The following is a 20,824-nucleotide window of genomic DNA, read 5'->3' as shown; positions in this document are numbered from 1 at the left end:
ATCTAAATAATAAACTGGGCCTAGAGCCAAAGCCCAGGCCCATGTACCGGCAAGTCCAAGTCTATGAAGAGAAGTGCAGAGAGCACGACGCATCCATCTCGCCTGCTCCTCCCACGCCGTCGCACCACCGGCAACTCCATCACCGCCAACTTGACGATTTGCAAGAGCTATCTGACCCTCCAAACCTCCATCCTCCCCACAACTCCGGCAAGCCAGGCCACCCCTCCCCATCTCCAAGCAAACCTGGCCAAACCCGATCAAAGCAACCTGATCGGGTCGGAAACCAGAGGAAGCCAGCGACGCCATTCGGTCACCACCAGCAGACCTCCGATCTCGCCAACCACCACGCCGTCCGCCCGCCATTCTAGGAGAGGACAACCCCGCCTGCCTGCCCTCCAACCACTGCAGCCCTTCGCCGTCAGAATCTCCAAGCGATCTGGAAAGCGCCGTCAGCCCCCAGCAACATCTTCTCCGACCGGACAGCTGATTCCCGGACACGAGGTCCATTCTGTCCCGTCCGACGACAACGCCGTGAGGGCGCGCCGCAGGACAGGCACGATTCCCTGTTTGCGTTTTCTCTTACCTAGGGTTTTTCTCTAGAGAGAATTTTTGTTTATTCTTCATTTTAGAATGCATGATTTTAGCGTGATAGCAACCCATCTATAAATGCAAAGTTTTATAATGATAAATGTATCCTTGTTGATATTATTGAGATTTGAACGTATAACTGACATGTCACAACACAACCGATTAAGCTATAGATAAGATATTGAAGAAAACTAAATATGTATATTTTTCAATTAAAGATAGTTAATTAGTCTAGCTTTTAAGTTATGTGGTTGCGATAAGATAATGCACAATGAATTCTAGTTATAAGTAGATGGAAGATGTTAACGAAGCACAATGAATTCTAGTTGTAAGTAGATGAAAGATGTTAATGAAGCACGAATCGCAGTTAACGAAACATGAACTGAGAAGTAAATGCAGTTACAAAGAGTATCTCTAGGGTTTCCATATGCGTTTCCTTCTCTCAGTAGCGACTGAAGGTTGAAGAAGGTGTTTGGCTCCAGTTTTGTTGCAGCTGGTCAACAGTCTCTTTTCTGCGCGGGAGTGCTAGCACCGTTCTCATTTTGGGTTCAAACAGAAGGAATCAACTATTGCGAAAGTGAGTGAAGGGGAAATGATGAATTTATAAGGGGGAGGGGGGCGATATGATCATCATTTTGTTGTTAGTAGATGGAAGATGTTAACGAAGCACAATGAATTCTTGTTGTAAGTAGATGGAAGATGTTAACGAAGCACAATTAATTCTAATTGTAAGTAGATGGAAGATATTAACGAAGCACGAATCGTAGTTAACGAAGCGCATGAACATAGAAGCAAACGCTATGTCCATATAGTTGCGGTGGTTAGGCGTCCTATCAGCCAAATAGCCACCCTCAAGTATAAGGTATACAAATAATAGTATAGAGATTTAAGAAATGTTGTTGAACCCATGAGGATTAAATTCCTTTCACTAGCTAGGGTGTGAATCTTAAAAGAGCTAGAATACACAAATGTACAACCATAAGGAAATCTAGGTTGATGGTGAGTATGTGTAAGATGGAGTAATGATTTGATTTTGGTTTTTTGAATATAGTTTTGAATTGAAAACAACTAGATGCTCAAATGTAATCTAAATTACTATAAACTAAACTAGTGACCAAATGGATGAAAGTTAGGATTCAGATTGTCTACCACTAACCTCCTTTGCAAGTATTGATGCATTTCAATATGAATGGTGCTAAATTAATTAACCAATTTCTCTCCTTGTATCCCTCTCTGGTATGACAAGGAACAAGCTGCTTTTGTGATATCAAGCAACCCCTTTCGGTGTAGTACTTAACTACTTAAGTTATGCATTTCAATCCGATTAGGTACCTAGTGTATTACCCTAAGTGCATAAAGTTTGGAGATGAGTAAATCATGCAAACCAACCAAGCTTATCTCTAACTGATTGTTATTCACAACCCTTACATGCACACCTAGTGTGCTTTCATACTTTAACATTCAAAGGTTACTAATCTCTAAACATTATATCATGAGATGGCAAACACACATACTCAAAGCGGTAAAGTCTAAGTATATGCATTCAACTCTTGAACTAGCATGTAGGCATGTTAAAGAAAATTGCATCACATCATATTATAACATCAATCCATACAAGATTGGCCAGGGCTTTCAACCCTAGCTCCAACAAAGTAACTACTTAGTCATAATCATATAAATTAGCATCAAATATGTAAAATACATCAAGGTAAATTAAAGAGTGAAGAAGAGAATGAACTAGTTGAAGCTTGAAAAATCAATGGCTCGCTCCTCCTTTGTTTTTCTCCTTCAATGCTCCTTGGATCCTCCTTGATGGTGGAAATAATGGATGATGGACTTCTTGTTGATGATGAATGGAATGAAGATGAAGATATGATGCTCATTTGGCTAACTTTGAGTGGTAGTGATGGAGTTTATAGTGGTGGAAGATGGTAGTTGGGGTGGTGATGATGGAGGAGATGGAGTTGATTGGATTATGAGTTTGAATTTTGGGAGGTGGAGATAGAGGTTTTGTGGTGGAGATGGAGAGAAAAAGAAGATATAATAGGGTAGTATGGGTGATTGTTGAAGAGTGTAATGAAGGGATCCTTATATAAGGAAGAGAAATGTGTAAAATGATGAAGAAAGGCAAATGGAGCAGCTATGTCTCTTGGAGGAAAGGAAAGGGGCAAGAAGGTGGAGTGTTAGAGTGAGTTTAGGTCTCAAAACCAAGGAAATGATGGCGGTAGGTTAAAGTAGGTAATAATGGGTAAAAGATGGTGATTAAACCTTACAAAACATGGTAGATTTTGTATGCTAAGGGTGGACTTTTGGGCCACTTAGGGAGTAGGGTTATTGTGTGAAAGACGGAAAATGAATGAAGTTGATTTGGAACAAAAAAGTTGAGATTTGGTTAGGATAGAATGATGGTGAATGGATGTAATAAAATTGGTGTAATGCATGTTACTCATCTTGCTTGCTTCTCCACGAATATAGCAGAAAAATACATGGCACCACCATAAGTGGTGGTTGGTCGCGACTTGTCCCGCCAAATGTGGTGGTTCGCCGGAATTTAGAATTTAACTTTTTACTCCACATTTGACCATCATTCTTCTTATCTCCAATTCTCCACTTCAAATTCAAAATGGATGTTTCCTTCACTCTTGCAATATTCCTAGATAAATAAGAAAATAATTTAGTGAAAACTAAAATAAACTCAAAAACAAGTTAAATTCAATATTTAGGAGAATGCATATATATGTAAATTATGATCTAACACGTCTTGTTTTGTATCTCGATGTGGTTAGATCGACGTAGATCTGAGAGCTTCCGGGCGTGATCACATTGCCCGGCTGCGTTGCAACGGCCACAGATTGATGTAGGTTTCACGGCCGTGTTGTGTGGCGGTGCATTCTTACTCGAGTAGTGGAGACTCTTGTCAAGGGAGGATCTTGGTGAGCGTAGAGGCTTTTGCTAATGGTTTGTGGCATGTCCGACTGTTGGAGGTCGGGTGGTGGTGATCCAAATTAGTGCTCTGGGCTATGTCTTTGGCCCTGAACCACATTGGCTATAGTTCTCTTGTCTGGTCCAAATTAGGTGGTAAGGAGAATGAGTTTGGGCTCTAGGCTCATGGGCCTATGATCTTTATTCCTTTCTCTTGCTAATTTTTTTGGAGTATTACTTGGACTTTTTGATGACATATTGTGGCAGGCTCATTTTGTTTAGTAATATTGATGTACATCAGTTGTGGTCTATAGGCGGATGTATTGGTTGATCGTTTGTGTCATGTAACATCAGTTAGGTCAAGATCTTTTAGTATTTTTCTAATTCGTCAGTCGCTTCAAATAAGTGAGCAGAATGTATGTCTTTTTTTCCGTTTAGGTCGAAAATGTATTTGACAATATATAATTTTCTGAAAGAAGGAAAAAAAAAAAAAGGAAAACAATTTCTCAGACGTGTAGGCGCGTGTTGCGACACCAAATAGTAAAAACGAGGGCACCAAAAGTTCTGTGCGTGCTTGTTTGACCACAAAATTCTCAGGCATTTGCACCTTCTCGCAGTCTGTCTGAGCTCAGATGTCACTGGCAGCATAGCACCGCATTTTTGGTCTTTCTTCTATTTCTTAAAGAGAGAGAGAGAGAGAGAAATTAATATTCTAATATGGAAGATCAACAAGTTAGATATCTTTTTCTTAATTAATCACACTCTGCACCCATTTACGAAGCCCCCAGAAGAGAGGTTCGAACCGACGATGCCTCGAGCCATCTCCGTTCTGCTCCAGCCCAGATCCCTCCTCCTCTTCACCGTCGTCGGAATTTTCCTTATTTTCGTTTTCACTTCCACCCAGAAAAAGGTAAGTCTTTTCCTTGCTTTACTTGCTCTGTTGCCAATGATTTGTGGATCTGGGTAGTCAATTTGTGCTGGAAATCGTGATTTGCAATGTGGGTTTGATCGGTTTTGTTGAAATTTCGGTGCTTTTTTTTTACTTGAATGCTTAATATGAAGTCCCATTTAATTGGAATTGGGAATACAGAATTTGCAATTATTTGAATTGTTGATAAGTAATGTATTTCATGAATGCTGAATTAGGTGCTAGTGATTTGGAATATGTGAATTAGGGAAAGGGTGGTTGTTCTGAATCTTGAACTCTGCTGATTGAGTGGAGTCTTACATGTTTGGAAAGCTGCTAAATTCCTTAGTAGTGTGATTCTACTACTTTAATCGTAGTACATTTCAATTTTCGGCATCTCGTTTCTCGAAGCATTGTTTCTAGTTGTGGATTCTATAGAAGCATTGTTTCTAGTTGTGGATTCTAGCCCCGTTTTTGATCTGTAAGTTTGGGGTACTACTTGTTGGTTTGCTGAAAATAGAGACAGGTTTCTAGAAAGCAAGAATGGGGTGGCTAGTTGGCAGTGGGGGATTAATATTTCAGTAGTGTTGTGGTGTTTGGTATCTGTGTGCGGGTGTTTTTGAGTTAATGCCTTTGTTAAGGATAGTATATAGGGATGACTCAATTTGGCTGCATGTTATATCAGTTCTTTAGGTTGACTAGCTCTGTCTTGGTGGTCTATAGTTTTATCCTCATCTTATTGAGTATATTGGTTTAGTTTCCTTTTTTTTTGCTTTAATATTAGTATCTATGAAGAGATGAGTTTGTAGTCTCTAATATGAATCATTTCATTATGTAGGAGGAAGAGAAAGTAGAAGAAGTACCTGAAATAACCCATAGAGTATACCTGGATATTGATATTGAGGAACAGCGCTTAGGTACAGTTTCATGCCAATACTTTCACGTGAACTACCTTCTGCTGACTGCCGATTAATTTCTTATCCACTGATAACTTCCTATTACTACTTTTCATTTGCAGGTAGAATTGTGATTGGATTATACGGTCAGGTTGTACCAAAAACTGTTGGTATGTATTGATCTTATATCTTAACATTGTCTTTTCATCAGAATCTTAGAAACCTATCTTATTTCAACTTTCAACTTGTCACAAACTTGTTGGTTGAAGATAATCTACCTTTGTTGACGCATGCAAATTTGATAGTTTCTAGTCCTTTACTTCATTTGATATGATGGCGTTGGAATATGAACTTTATTTTCATATCAAAGTATGTTGAAAGTTATTGAGACAATACTTTATAATGCCCGATTACTCACAACTTCAGTTACAAACCATTGCACATGCAAACTCTGTTTCATATACTGACTGCACTTAACCAGCAGTACTAAAATTGTGCACTAATGTTGTGGCAATTTCGTGCTGATTTTACTGGTATTTTAGAATGAATGTTACCTCTTGCTTTCCTACTTTGCAATCTGCTCAACGACAAAAGCAAAGTTGCAGTTTCTTGTCAAATGATCAAGGTTATCTCATACCAGTTAACTGCCTAATACCTGTATCTTTTTTCTCCTTTTGCAGAAAATTTCAGGGCATTGTGCACAGGTACTTGGACCTGCGATATTTGATTACCAACAGAACCTGTTCATGTTGTCATTATGCTTATTGAAACTTGCTTTAAATGCAGGAGAAAAAGGTAAAGGTGTTAAGGGAAAAAAACTCCACTATAAGGGAACGCCATTTCATCGTATCGTATCTGGGTTCATGATTCAAGGCGGAGATATCATTCATGGTGATGGGAAGGGATATGAATCGATATATGGTGGCACCTTTGCTGATGAGAATTTCAAAGTGAAACATTCACATGCAGGTGTTTAACGTCAATGTTTTTGGCTGTCACTTTTGTTTCCTGAATGATCTACAGTTTTGCACTAGATTTTTTTATTAGTATTAAAACTCTGAAACTGTATCTTCTGTGCAGGTACTGTTTCTATGGTGAATACAGGACCTGATTCCAATGGGTCACAGTTCTTTATCACCACAATCAAGGCTAGTTGGTAAGCTATTCTTCATGTTGAAATTCTGAATATTAAGACATGAGTGTAAGTAATTGCTTCTGCACAATGTATCTGAGTCCATACAGTTGCAGCAAAAATGCAAAATTACCCTTAGATTGTACTATACTTGGATTCAACAATCTTCTCCAACTTCCAATTTGGTTGATAGTAGTCTATTATTAGCTCATCCTGTGTGATTGTCAGACTATATAAGATGGCATGCTGCATGTGTCTAAAATTTCTCATGGATCTGTGATGCTGGTCTTTTTGGCATCTTCTGTGGGATTTACGCTGATGTTTCTTAGGATAATCAACATACATCATCCTACAGGACTCAAATTACCTTCATTTGTACTGTTAATGTTATTGTAGCCATTGTAACACGGCAAAGAAAATAAACTTACATAACATGTTAATGGTCTGAGGCTGCCGTGCACATCTCACCCCGCAGGCTAGTTCTACAATGACAATGTATGGTATATGTTTTCCAGGTTGGATGGGGAGCATGTCGTCTTCGGCAAGGTTATACAGGGCATGGACATGGTGTATGCAATTGAAGGAGGGGCTGGAACCTACAGTGGAAAGCCCAGAAAGAAGGTTGTTATTGCTGACTCAGGAGAAATACCCAAGGACAAGTGGGATGAGGAAAGATGACACTTCTTACCGAAGGTTTTGAAGTTGAGTTGAGTTTATTAGATTGATTCTTAGATGACTGATACTCATTTCTTCCCTTTCACCAAGTTACCTCAGCTTGGGCTTATCAATGGAAATATTAGTCTCTCTTTTGTAACCGGCAACAGTTGGTAATACAAACACGTTTTCTGTAGAGAAACATGGTAGAAATCATCTCCTCTTTTTTTAGTTCTTCTCCATCTTTTCGGGCATGTATATTCGACTTTCAGTCTGAGTACAAATCAGTTGCTGTAGCCATATTGACAACCTGTTTTCTTGTTGCGACAGTTTCCTATTGCACAGTTTCTCCACTTGATAACTCATCAAAAATAGGTGATATGACATTATGATGGCCTTAGATAGGTTAGGTGTACTAGGTATTCATGTCTTTCTACAAGCTAATCAAGAGAATAGGGAAAACCTTTCTACACCGACCATTTCAGCGGTAGATCAGCCCTCCAAATAGTATATGAGCCTCAGGACTATCTTCCACTGTAGGCTGATCTACCAACGCAAAGAGGTACCCAAATTAGGAGAATATCTTGGGTAGGGGGGCCTTGCCTCGTGGTAGGTTTTCCCACTCAATCAAAATCCTCCTTTCCAAAACGCCATTCTCATACAACCCTTGCTTTTGATCTGTGTAACATCGAAATTATTCTTACTACTTGATTGGTTAGTCGGACCAACCCAATAATCCAACTTTCATACCGAAGTTCTTCTTCCGAATTTATGCTACGAAAATAACAGTTAGTTAGTCGGACAAACCCAATGATCCAACTGTCATACCAAAAGTTCTTCCGAACTCACGCCATGAAAATAACAGACGGAAGGACTATGATATGGCCCTCACGTCAAAGACTAGGACAATTCAGTTGAGCACAACAGACTTAAATTGGAGCATCATGCAAGGCTGTATTGATGTATATATGTCCAGGATATTCATACACAGCCAAGGTGGCAGCAATTCCAGGCTAGCCATCAACCATCAGAGATCATATGATATATAGAATTGTATAGAAAGGTCTACAATATACTCTCTCAAAACCGCCCAAATGCTTTCCAACTCATCGCTCTGATCATCAACATTATCATCATCTACTATTCCCAACTCACTCTCAACTTACCAGTCAACGCCATATAAAACCCACCTCATTGTCATCTCCCACTTCTCCAAAAACCCAGACTCTGCCACACCGCTTCTCTTTCCGATGGGCAGCCCCGAAGAACCCAGCAAGCCCATCTCCCTCTACGACTCGTCGTCCACTCCCCTCCTCTCCAAACCCGACGACCCGCCACGTCCTCCCTCCCCCTACTCCGACCAACCCGACTCCGACGCGACCCAGTACCTCCAGATCTCCTACAACCACGACCCGCGTCCCTTCAAGGACCTCCCTTTCTCCATCATCTTCGTTCTCCTCGTCCTCGCCACCTTCGGCGTCGGAATCTTCGCCGTCTTCCACCGCAACACCGACTACTCCAGCCTCTCCTCCTACGAATACGACTCCGATTCCACCTCCTGCGTCAAGAACGCTTCTTTGACTCATGGACTCACCAACTGGGCGCCTCTCAGTTCATCGTCATCTTTTCTAGAGGGTTTGACATGGACCCTAGTCATCACCTTCATCTTGAGCTTGCCCATTTGCTTCGGTCTGCTTTGGCTGCTCAAGAATTATGCTAAACAAGTCGTCTATGCTTCTCTCCCGTTCTTCATTTTGTTTCCGATTTTTTTCGACGTATATTGGTTTGTTGCCTGCACAATCAGCTCAAGTTGCAGTGAATCTTTTCCTTTGGCTTACAGAATTTTGGTCCTGGTGTTTATTTTGTTAGTAATTGGAGTGATTTTGTGGATATTTGTGGCGAATCGGCATCGAATTGAGCTTACTATACAAATAATTGGGGTGGCATCGGATGCGCTTTCGAGGAATTTGGGTCTGTTTTGGGTTCTGCCTTTGTTGACTTTCGGGTTGGTGGTGTACTATGCACCCATTGTGGTGTTCTTGGTGTTTGCAAGGCTGAATGGGAAGATTGCGGCGGAAGAATCCGATGAGGTGTATAGTTGTGTGTGGAAGCAGGATTCTTGGGTGCCGGCTTATTATGCATTGGCGATTTTGACAATGTTGTGGTCTCTGACGGTTATGGTGGAATCTCAGGTGTATGTGATTAGTGGGACTGTTGCTCAGTGGTACTTCACCAAGGAGGACTCGACTCCAAAGTGGGTTATTAGAAGTTCTTTGAGGTGAGTAATCTATTGCTACATTCTTTTTTCGAGTTTGGAGTGATTTATATACGTTCATATAGGTTTTCAAGGTAGTTGTGATTGAAATGTAATCCTGTTTAAACTAGATGAATTAGAGTTAGCGGAGGAGTTGTGTCAAGTTTGTGATCAACTGTGTGGAACTTGGGTAGTTTTGGAAAATGTAGGCAATTTGTTGATTTGATAAGCTGGATGTCCCCGAAGTGACCATTGATTACATTCTAGGGAGTCTTTTATTTAGCATTTGTTCTTTGTGTCGGATCAGATGGGTACCAACATCATGTCTAGCTCTTTTAGGTTAATGTTGCCATGTTGGACTGTAGGGTAGCACCTTTTCATCTGTGTGCGCCTAGTTGGAGTGCTGTTTAGCCCACACGTTATATTAAGGTTTGCAATAAATGAGCCTTCAAATGTGGTGCAAAGATCAAATGCTGCAGATACGAGAGTGATATATCTGCACAGCATAAATATTGATTAATCAATTGCCTCTAGTTATAATAGTGTCATTCAGTTCTCTCCTCTTCATGTTTAATGTCAGCAGAAAGAGGTTGTTCTAGGTACTTGACCTACCTGCTATTGTCAGGTCCTTGGGAGTCTATTTGCTTAGCAGGAATGTAGTATTCCAGAATGAATGTCTATATGAAGTTGTGATAAAGATACTTCTCTTAGTCATGATATTGAACTCAGAAATTATTTTTCATAAAAATGTTTCAATGATGTAATTATTGTTACTTTTCAGTCATTATTTTCTCTTGAGGCTGTGCATCAAAGTAATGCTTGTGAGAATAGTAATCCGGTCATCGTTCTTATCTTTTCTTCAAGGGAATTAGTTGACATAGGAATTACATGCAAAGCATAGGCAGTCACTCTAGGTGTCATTTTGTTAATCTTCACAGTTTCTCGTCTTTTCTATTCCAATACAGTTTCTCGTCTTTTCTATTCCAATAAACCACAATTCTTAAGTTCCTTGTTAGTGAAACTGGGTGGGAGCACAGGGGAAAGGGGGTGGACTGATTGACTAGAGCAACATGATTCATCCCATTCGTATAAATGTGAATAGAATTTTTTTTGTTTCTCATGTTTCTTTAAATGCTTGCAGAAATGCCTTTGGCCCATCCTTTGGCACTGTGTGTCTATCTGGCTTACTTATATGTGTTGTTCGAATGGTGCGTACAATTGTTGATGGTGCAAGAAAAGAGGGTTCAGGCGGGATACTTAATCTTATGTTACGTTGCTGTGTTAATGCCTTGTTGTCAGCAATTGATTTTCTCAACAAGTTCACAATCATCTTTGCTGCAATAACTGGTGAATCTTACTGTTCATCTGCAAGGATGACGTATGAGCTTCTAAAACGTAATCTTCTTTCTGCGGTTTTTGTGGAAACCATCTCCACTCGACTTTTGGCTGGAATCATCTTCGTACTCTCAGCACTATATGCAATTGTGGTATGTTATCTTTCCAAATCTCGATCATTCAGTTTTCCATCAATTACTGTTTGAGTTGTGTGTGTTATGTATGAGGAAGCCATCCACACATTGAACTTGTGGGGTTCTTGCAGATTAACTGTTTTGCATAGATCTGCTAATTCATATTAATGATAATACCCATTTGTTCATTAGCGGTTGATCCTTCTCTTCTGCCATTTTTTTTTTTTTGGATGGTTTGGTTAAGAGGAGAGGGTTGAGGGTTGAGGGTGGGAAGATGGGAGTAAGGCTAGTTCATGTTTCAGGTGTTATCCTATGGTCTATGGATGAAGTTTGCCTGAAATGAGTGGAACCATATATGTTAGATTAATCATTGGGAGTATTTTCTTATCTATCCAGCTGGATTCTTGTGCATTCTTTATGAATTATAATCTGGCTTGAAGTAACAATCTCTTTGTAGGTTTGTTGAGGGTTGAAACCATCCTTGTGATTGAGATTAACTCTTTGGGGGGTTCTTGACTGTGGACACTTTCAACTGCTGTCTAATTTGCTTTCTGTTCTTATTTGGGGGCTGGAAAGAGAGACCTACATAGAAACAACACTGTACTGTATCATAACATGGGATGGTTTGAATATTGTTGTGTCATACTAGTCAGTCAGTGAAGGATTTATGCTTCTCTGTCTTCTCAGATTGCTGGACATTATTTTGGTCATATAGTCTTTTCTGTTTTAATGTAATTCCCTTCGTTTTTTGGTTGATGTTTTCTGACTATGAATGTGCATAAACAGGCATGCGCTATCTTAAAGGCCGTGAGCAATCTTGGGGTTGATGCGTACTTTGTGGCTGCATTGGCCTGGGTGCTGCTGATCTTGGTACTGAGTTTCTTTGTCCACGTGCTGGATAATGTGATCGACACTGTGTACGTGTGCTACGCCATAGATAGGGACAGAGGGGAAGTTTGTAAACAAGACGTTCATGAAGTTTATGTTAACTTACCAATTAGTAGAAATCATAGACCTTCATCTATGATCACCAGAACTCTGGGTGTATAGAATAATCCTTTGAATTGCAGTTGTGTTGTTGTTGGTCTGTCATTCGTTCTGTATCAAGTATTCAGTTAGAAGTGCCTGCCGGCAATTTGTGCATACCTTTTGAGTGTTGCCTTGTACATTTTTGAGGATTTACAATAAAGAGTTTTCAGGCAAGTTTGCACATGTTCGCATAAGAAGCAGAAAAAGTGGAAAGTCAGAAAACCCTTCCTAACCTCCTATCAGGAAAACCTGCTGCCACTATTTTCATGTGAGACCCTATGGAAGTAGAGAATGGAACCCCTCATATAAGTAAGCATGTTGCACCCTCACACTCGCTGCCTTCTCACAATTAAAAGTTACTGAAGAGAACAAAAAGAAAGAACACCTTCTTCAAACATATTTCATGCCCTTGCTTACCAGAAAGGCAACATTGTTGCTAATGGTGTTGGTGTTAACGTTCCTAGCCATATGTGAAGGTAAAATTACTGTTAGCATCAGTAACTTTTTGGCAGTGGAATATGAAGACGAAGCCAAGTTGGACCTAACTGTTCACTGTCAGTCCAAGGATGACGATCTCGGCCCCCATGTCCTCTCCTTCCTCGAAGGGTATGAGTTTCGGTTCAACCCCAACATTTGGCGGACAACGCTGTTTCACTGCACTATGGCATGGCCCTCTCATTTTCACCATTTCGTGATCTACGATCAGTCAAGGGATGGAGGTTGTATACTAAACGACTCTCAGTGTATTTGGCGTGTAATAGAATCCGGTCCATGCAAATTAGAAACCTTGCCCAATAGGACAGAGATATGGGATTCTTATCCATGGAACAACTAGTTGTTCTGAGTTCGGCTTTTGTTGTTAACTAAAATTGATAACATAATAAACTCATCATCAATATGTTTAACGTTATAAGCAGATCCTACATCATGAGCTTTGGATTTCTTAAAATTGACTTGGGATCTCTTGATTTATATTCTTCATTGTACTTTTCTAAGAGACGAAGAAAATGATTAAAAGCGGCTCATATTTCATCTCCAACTCCTTCAATTCTTTTATCTCTTTAATATTAGATAGTAAAGTTTGAAGTTTTCTTGTAAGTAATTCTATTGTTATATGTAACTTATGCATTTGATTTTCTATTATTAGGTATTTCATAATAGTTTGGTCTCAGTTTCGCAAAAAAGCTTTTGACAGGACTAATTTCATCTAATGTGTAAGCAATATTTATTTTTGGTTATTATTTTTTTACATCAGTTTGTTAAAAAAAAAAAAAAAAGTTCAAATATGACATTATGAATTATTAATTTCACTAAAAGGTCTCGAGCATTATGAATTTAGGATTCAAATTTGCTCACCACCAAAGTATTGGTGGTGATACCACCACTCAATATAAAACTGTCATGTGTTATAAAACATAATTATAGTTAATCATGATGTTTTATTAAAAAAATAAATTTTAAGTATTAAATTAATTTTACATGTCGTGGCAAGTTTTAATTGGCTGGTGATATCACCACAAAATAAAAATGGTCACACCGCCAGACGAGAAACACCAAAAATGCTTGTCTGGCAGCAGCTGCCACACGCATGAGGCAAATGGCCACACCGCCAGACGAGAAACACTAAAAATGAAAGGCTCATGTTTTTCTTTAAGAGCGCGTGGAATGCAAAGATATTATGGTTTTACTTATTAGGCCCCAAGTTAATCGATATTTGTTGACGGATTTGATCTAGCACAAGTATGAAAATATGAGCTTATTATAATGGGATTTTGACAAAATTGTTTGGAATGAATTTCGTGATTTGTAATAAACTTTTTTTTTTGTTGAGGGAAATGGATTATATTCCAATGATCGAAAAGATCATAACGACGGTACAAGGTCAAGCTAGGGGATCCGAAAATCACCCATTACATTCATTGCTCAAGTAGTACACTAACTACACATATACAATTACTACTAGCTAGAGTCCCTAGACTACTACGTCTTAATCAAATTGAAGCAACAAAATTCAACCAATAAACCAGTATATCCACCTAAGACCTTCTTGGTGTACATCAATACTGGCCACTGGATTGAACACACTGTTACGACAAAAAGATCACGACATAAACAGGGCTGAGGCCCACTACAACCTCCAAGAAGGAGGAGCTTTATTGACTAAACAAAATAAACTAAACAAAAGATTGAAGAACAGGCCCAACATTGATCTGGCCCAAGAATGAACCGGCCTCAGAATCCATAAGCAAAAACTAGAGTGACACCTGTCGCCGCCGCCCAGCCTCCAGCCACCAGATGCTAACCACCAGTCAACGCCGCCCAGAGCCCGAGGAACCGTCGAACGCCGTCACCTAAGAAGCCAAGCACCCGGTCCCCAAAACTGCGCCGCAACTCAGACGAAAGCCATCGAGCACCACCAGAACCTGGATCCGGGAGGAGCCAGATCGCATGACGAATCAATCGACCCTCCACCTAGAAACATCGGAGCACTTGATCGCTCCGCCTGCCCAGACCTGCATCGTCGGATCCTACCCATCGAGAACAGACCTCGACCAAGTCAGAGCATGCCTCTCCATCGGGAACAGAAAATTGCCCCCGCAAAACTCCTCGTCCAGGCATGGCGCGGGGCTACCGGACGAGAACGAAGGACTCTTGAAAAAACCCTAGTCGCCCGTAGGTTAGGGAGAAAAAAAATCTTTAAAAGGATTTAAACTTTAGCTAAAGTATTAGTAACAAATTTTTAACCACAATAGAAATATCACAAATCACCATCAACCTAAAGGGACCATTTGTAATTTTAAGCTCCTCCTGCGTGGGTGATTCGTAATAAACTCTAGCTAAGGTATTAGTAACAAATTTTTAACCACAATAGAAATATCACCAAATGATCATCAACCTAAAGGGACCATTTGTAATTTTAAGCTCTATTTTTTCATTTTTTCGGTAAATTGAGCGAGTATACAAAATTCAAATTACCATATAGCAAGACCTTTCTCTGTTCAATACAATCAAAACTTGTCTACCCACCCAAACTCTGCAATCATGGTTCTTGAGGTTAGCCATCTCCTTCTTCTTCTTTCAAAGTTCAAATCTTTAGGGTTTATATGCGATTGTATGATAACCATGCTTAAACTTAATGAACAAGCAGGCTACTATGATATGCGTCGACAATTCAGAATGGATGCGAAACGGTGATTACTCCCCTTCTCGATTCCAAGCCCAAGCCGATGCTATCAATCTCATCTGTGGTGCCAAAACCCAGGTTAAAGATTCAATCTTTTTCACTTAAACCTTGTTCCCATTTCGAATTTGTTCCTCTTCAATGTGTTTATGTATTGGGTTTTGTAAATTGGGTTAGGCCAATCCGGAAAACACAGTTGGGGTGTTGACAATGGCGGGCAAAGGGGTTCGTGTATTGGCTACACCCACTGCTGATCTTGGCAGAATTTTGGCTTGCATGCACGGTATGGTCATTTATCCTATCAAAGTTCTATGCTTTATTGTATGATTGTTTAGTTTGAGCTTGTGGTAGAGTTAAAGAATAGTTGGTACAACTTTGATGAATGAAGCTGTTAGAATGGTTTAGGAGAATGTAGATGATCATAATAACATTAGTCTTAGAGGAGCTATGTTTGGAGCACATGGTGATAATTGAATGTTGCTATTTTAGTTTGGTATCTGGAAGGAGCTTACTACTAGATGATATCATGTATGCAGTATACAATCGGATTGAGATATGCACCGTGAGGAAGTAACAAAAATAGTTTTAGGGTTCTTTTCAACTGTGATTGTCTTTTGCGTGCTATGTTTTGTTAGTAGTTCAGTTTAATGTATTCTTTTATCATCCCTTCTTATCGCTTGTCTTGATGCCCGTCAACGTTCTGGTCTTTCATGAATTTTGGTAGAGTTCTCTAATTTCCTGTAATACAGGTCTTGAAATGGGGGGAGAGATGAACATAGCATCCGCAATCCAGGTAGCTCAGTTGGCTCTTAAGCACCGGCAAAACAAAAACCAACAGCAACGGATCATAGTTTTTGCTGGAAGGTTTATTGTGCTACCTTCTGACTCACTAATTCCCTTAACAAAAGAAGGAATTGTTGTTGACATCTAACTTATCTTCTGTGTGTTCAGTCCTGTCAAATTTGAAAAGAAGGTATTGGAAATGATAGGGAAGAAATTGAAGAAGAACAGTGTTGCTCTTGATATTGTTGATTTTGGCGAAGAAGATGATGGAAAGCCAGAGAAGCTGGAGGCCCTTCTTTCTGCTGTTAACAATAACGATAGTAGTCATTTAGTACATGTCCCTCCTGGTCCAGATGCTCTCTCTGATGTTCTTATAAGGTACAATACTTTGTCTTTGCGCAGTTTATGTGTAGTTGTATAATGCGAATTTAGAGTTTTGTATCATCTGGATCTAATTGGAACATGGGTTTGAATTCCATAGTCGTTGATTATGGGGAAAAAGGTAGGAAAAGACTCGGGGAAAATCTCTGAAAATAAGCATTACAAAGAGAGAAGGAGAAATCTCTGAAAAAATAAAAGAGTAGTATTTACCAAATAACTTTTAATGAAACTATATACATTACGAACTATAAAGACATAGATTTCTATTTTCTTGTAGCTTCAACGTTTTGTGTCATGTGGCTTGTATTGCGTATTTTTGAGTAAGAGGAAATATATGTCATCAGTGGTATGAACATTTCCTTTTTATTTTTAATGACAGTACACCTGTATTCACTGGTGATGGAGAAGGAGGAAGTGGCTTTGCAGTGGCAGCCGCAGCAGCTACTGCTGCTGCAATTGGTGGTTCTTCCGGCTATGATTTTGACGTAGACCCTAATATAGATCCTGAGCTTGCTCTTGCTCTTAGAGTTTCTATGGAAGAGGAAAGGGCAAGGCAAGAAGCTGCTGCCAAAAGATCGGCTGACGAAGCTAGTAGTAGACAAGGAGAGGAACCGCCATCCAAATCAGAGGATGTAACCATGACAGAAAGTGGTGATGTTTCAGTTGTCAATGAGGATAAGAAACCTACTGATGATAAGGTTGGTGTCAATTCCTATCTTAATGATCATGTATGCGCGTGTGTAACCTTCTGTTTGTGTAGTTCTTGAAGTCTATATCATTGTTGTGTTTTCTGTCATCTTTTATACATGTTCAAAGCACTAAATAATCTAAATTTTCCTTGACACGTGATATGGTGATAGGTTGATGAGAATGACTTGCTAAAGCAGGCTCTTGCAATGTCAATGAATATGTCTGGATCCGGTAATTCAGCAGGTGATGCTGAAATGTCAGAGGCAACTAGTGCAGATCAGGAGTTGGCTCTAGGTGTGTTATTGTTTCTCATTGATTTCAGTTATTTAGGGGTGCATGGTAACATTAGTTTTTTTACTAGCGGAAAATGATTTACCAGTTTAACTTGCTATTTATATACTACTATTGTTGTTTGACTTGTGAACATCACACTCCTTTCATTTTAATGGCATCTTACCAACTCTCTACATCCATTACTTTATAGCAGTACTGCACAAACCCTGTAGCCTATTGGAAGAACAAGCCATCATGAGTTTATGTTTATTTGTTCTTTCATGTACATGTAAATTCCTGGTCTGTTTGCTTGATGTATTGCACATTGTCCTGCTGTCACTAGTGGTATGGATAACTGAATTCCAAACTCTGAGTCATGGGTTGCACATTGTCCTGCTGTCACTAGTGGTATGGATAACTGAATTCCAAACTCTGAGTCATGGGTTCACATTGGTCATATGCTTATAGCCATGGACTCTTAGCTGCCCAGAAACATGCAAAATTATTTATTGTCCATTTGTTTTGCATACTTTGTCGTGAGCTTGTTAAATGTTGAGTTGTCCATGAAGTTGTGTTCTTTTAAGGATAAACAATTTCCAATTAGTTCTTGTCTTGTTATTTGAAATTTGATTTGCCGAGGTTCAGAGCTTTGACCTAGTTTTTGATTAAATTTGGCTATTGTTTGCATGCAGCTCTTCAAATGTCCATGCAGGAAAGTGCAGGAGAGCCATCATCCCAATCAGATATGAGCAAGGTGTTGGAGGACCAGTCTTTTCTTTCATCTATCCTTGAATCTGTATGTGCAATTTTCCCTATCCTGCTGTATTCTACTTACAATGATGTTGCTGTCGTCTTGATACGTTATCTTGCTTACAGCTTCCAGGAGTTGACCCCAATGATCCTTCAGTGAAAGAGCTTCTTGCATCTCTGAAGAATCAGTCCCAAGAAAAGGACAAAGAGGGTCCATCAAAGGAGGACAAATGAAGATGTGACACCTTGTTTGCTTAAGCCTTGATTGATTTACTTAGAAACATTTGGTTATTCCGTTGCTGACCAAAGAGCTATCTTTGAAAGGTCTCCTATTATTGTGGGAAGATATACAAGAACAGATGCACAATAGGATTTTTAGAGACTATTACAAGTTAATGAAATTATGCTGCATTCCTACGCATGTTGCATGGAATGTAAGCAATGGCATGAACTCTGCCAAACTTCGTGTCATGTTTATGGTTATTTTATTAAGAAAAAGGTCTTGTTCTCTCTTCTAATACAATCTGTGTGCAATAGGCTGGTAGTTGTTTTCTCTCATTCATCTGTTTTTCAATCAAAGTTTCTCCATATATAGCATACAGATCTTGAAAACTACAGCGCCCCCCCCTCAAAAAAAAATATATAGATATAAATTTTGGTCTATGCAGGTTGGTCTATGCAGGGAGCTTTTATTGCCTTTCCAAGGACTTTCTGATAGATCAGAGGGTTGAATTTTTAGCTTCTTTCTAGTTAATAAGGATAAGTCTTTTAAATGATAATTGAAAGCTAATCGAGCCACCATGCTTGACCTTCTTGGGTGACAAAAAATATGCTATCCTGGTTCCCTCCTTTGCCTGTTCATATTAGCTCAGGAATCTACCCCATGGTTTTCCCATATTTTTGACGTCCACCTATCTGCCTATTTATGCATCAAAATTTCATTCGCAATTTTCTTCTTTTCTTTTCTTGCTGAGAATTGGATACTTAGCCAAAATGTGGAAAAAGTGCTCTCTATCATTGCTTGAACAAGGGTACTGCTCTCTTGTTGGGTGGGGCACTATGCCTTTTTCATAAATGTCCAACATTTTAAGTACTTCCAATTAGAAAGAAGTTGAGATTTGTTGAAGTGGTATCCAATCAGGTCATGTTAACAACACATCATCAAAGCTCTGCACATAACATATGTGAGGACTATAACCTCAGATTGTAGAAAGCAAACTAATATATGAGCCACACCCACAAGTTGTTTTGGACTTGTGGGGTTGATCGAGTTTTTTGTCTAGTGGTGATTTATTCACACGAGAGGTATGTTTCCCCATACACCTCCATGCATTCTCTAGTGTGGAATTTCCATGGATTCTAGTGCTTGTAATATGTATCCCTCTCTCTCAATGAGTCATAGCCATGTTTATCACAAAGATTAGGTGAGGATTTGCATCATTATTTTATGGAATGAATGTTGGGTTGTTGCTCGTATCTACTACAGTTTTCATAGACAAATTTGTGGAAGAACTCAAGCTTGGTTAGGAATACCAAATGCTTGTTGGGTTAGCCCCAAAAACTGTTATGGATATAAAACCAGAGAGAATTATATACAAGTGGGCAAGAGAACCTAAACTGATTTTCACTGATTGGAGGCACATTCATTGGCTTAATTTCACCAAGAAACTTTATGCTTTCTTAATCCATATCTTTTCTTCCTCCCTCTTCCTGTGTAGGAAAAGGTGATGAATTCTGCTTTTTATCCTTTGCTTTCACGCAAAGACTCATAGAAGAGCACGAAGATGTTTAGAAAGAGTGATGGGAATTTGGGATGTGGTTGTGCGATCCAAGATGGGACCAGTATACCATCTGCATATTTTGGGGTTAAACTCATGAAATTGTCTATGTTACCGACCAAAAACATATAATTTTTTGATACAAACACGCGTAACATACGAATAAATACAAAGCTAAATCAGAATTATACATGAGAGTTGAAAAAGTGAACATGTCAAATTCAACCATTAACACGAGTTGATATGCTAGTTTCTAGTTCCCACCATGGAATTTTGCTAAACTTGTTTGTGGTATACTGGTATTTGAGTAACTGGGTTAATGAACTTTATAGTAATTCTACTGATAGTGCAGCGTCTGCAATGTTTACTGTGACTGAAACAGAGCACAGAAATTGGATAAGATAGACAAACAAGGTTGGATTCCAATTTCAGTTTCTGGATGTATTTAATAGACAGATAGCAAAACTGAAGACTAGTTTCATAGACTCATTAAGTGTCCAGATAATAAGTTTCCTTAACAACCAGAATTTAAATTCGGAGAACAGTCCTTCACTGTTGACACTTTTACTTGGGTAAATGCTAGTTACACATTACCCCTTTTACCATTATTCCTATCAAACTAGTTTTCTTTGCACCAGTGATAGATAGTCGATTCAATACATGTAGAACTTCATACTAAAAAAAAAGAAAAAATACATGTAGAACTTGAAACTAAAAATTTGTAAAATAAATTTAATTCAATACAGAGACAAACTAGTTTGATAGAGAGGTAGAATAGTTCTAAACTATTCTACCAATACATGGAACCGGTATACCTCATAATCGAACTAGTCTACTTAATGTATCGGTATATTGATATAATATAGGCAAACCTCTATTCTACACCCTAAGTTTCGAGTTCAACTATGTTTTTGCAAATATTATTCGATTAAAAGAAGAAAGTTATATGATAACATGAAGACCTTTCGGTGTAAAAACTAAAAAGGAATTACCATGGATTTAACTATAGGCGGAGACAAGAGGCCGAGTGTCACCAACTCAACGACAAATTAAATCAACTATGTTAGGGGGCAACTTGGTCACTTGAAATCTAGTCTACACAGCACAGATCTAGCATAGATAAAGTTGTAATAAGAG

At 39.1% G+C, this 20,824-nt stretch overlaps 3 protein-coding genes across 3 annotated transcripts; all 3 read left to right on the top strand.

The window, feature by feature from the left end:
- Positions 1-4,051: 4,051 nt before the first annotated feature.
- LOC133739300 (peptidyl-prolyl cis-trans isomerase CYP21-1) lies at positions 4,052-7,428 on the top strand. The gene is made up of 7 exons (XM_062167043.1): positions 4,052-4,420; positions 5,256-5,334; positions 5,436-5,483; positions 5,994-6,017; positions 6,100-6,282; positions 6,394-6,469; positions 6,961-7,428. Exons 1-7 carry the CDS (start codon positions 4,319-4,321, stop codon positions 7,121-7,123), a joined length of 675 nt encoding a protein of 224 aa, XP_062023027.1. The 5' UTR covers positions 4,052-4,318; the 3' UTR covers positions 7,124-7,428.
- Positions 7,429-8,005: 577 nt separating this feature from the next.
- Positions 8,006-12,034, top strand: LOC133739296 (uncharacterized). The gene is made up of 3 exons (XM_062167040.1): positions 8,006-9,377; positions 10,495-10,840; positions 11,609-12,034. The coding sequence occupies exons 1-3, from the start codon at positions 8,350-8,352 to the stop codon at positions 11,870-11,872; spliced, it is 1,638 nt and encodes a 545-aa protein (XP_062023024.1). The 5' UTR covers positions 8,006-8,349; the 3' UTR covers positions 11,873-12,034.
- A 2,712-nt stretch (positions 12,035-14,746) lies between these two features.
- Positions 14,747-18,432, top strand: LOC133739298 (26S proteasome non-ATPase regulatory subunit 4 homolog). Its single transcript, XM_062167042.1, has 9 exons — positions 14,747-14,905; positions 15,000-15,113; positions 15,210-15,315; positions 15,782-15,896; positions 15,984-16,193; positions 16,576-16,894; positions 17,057-17,180; positions 17,852-17,955; positions 18,036-18,432. Exons 1-9 carry the CDS (start codon positions 14,894-14,896, stop codon positions 18,141-18,143), a joined length of 1,212 nt encoding a protein of 403 aa, XP_062023026.1. The 5' UTR covers positions 14,747-14,893; the 3' UTR covers positions 18,144-18,432.
- The last annotated feature ends 2,392 nt before the right edge of the window (positions 18,433-20,824 follow it).

The sequence above is a fragment of the Rosa rugosa genome, chromosome 3 (genome assembly GCF_958449725.1).
Source record: "Rosa rugosa chromosome 3, drRosRugo1.1, whole genome shotgun sequence".
Classification (NCBI taxonomy): domain Eukaryota; kingdom Viridiplantae; phylum Streptophyta; class Magnoliopsida; order Rosales; family Rosaceae; genus Rosa; species Rosa rugosa.
Note: the sequence above shows the minus strand (reverse complement) of the source record. Positions and strands in the feature narration are given on the sequence as shown.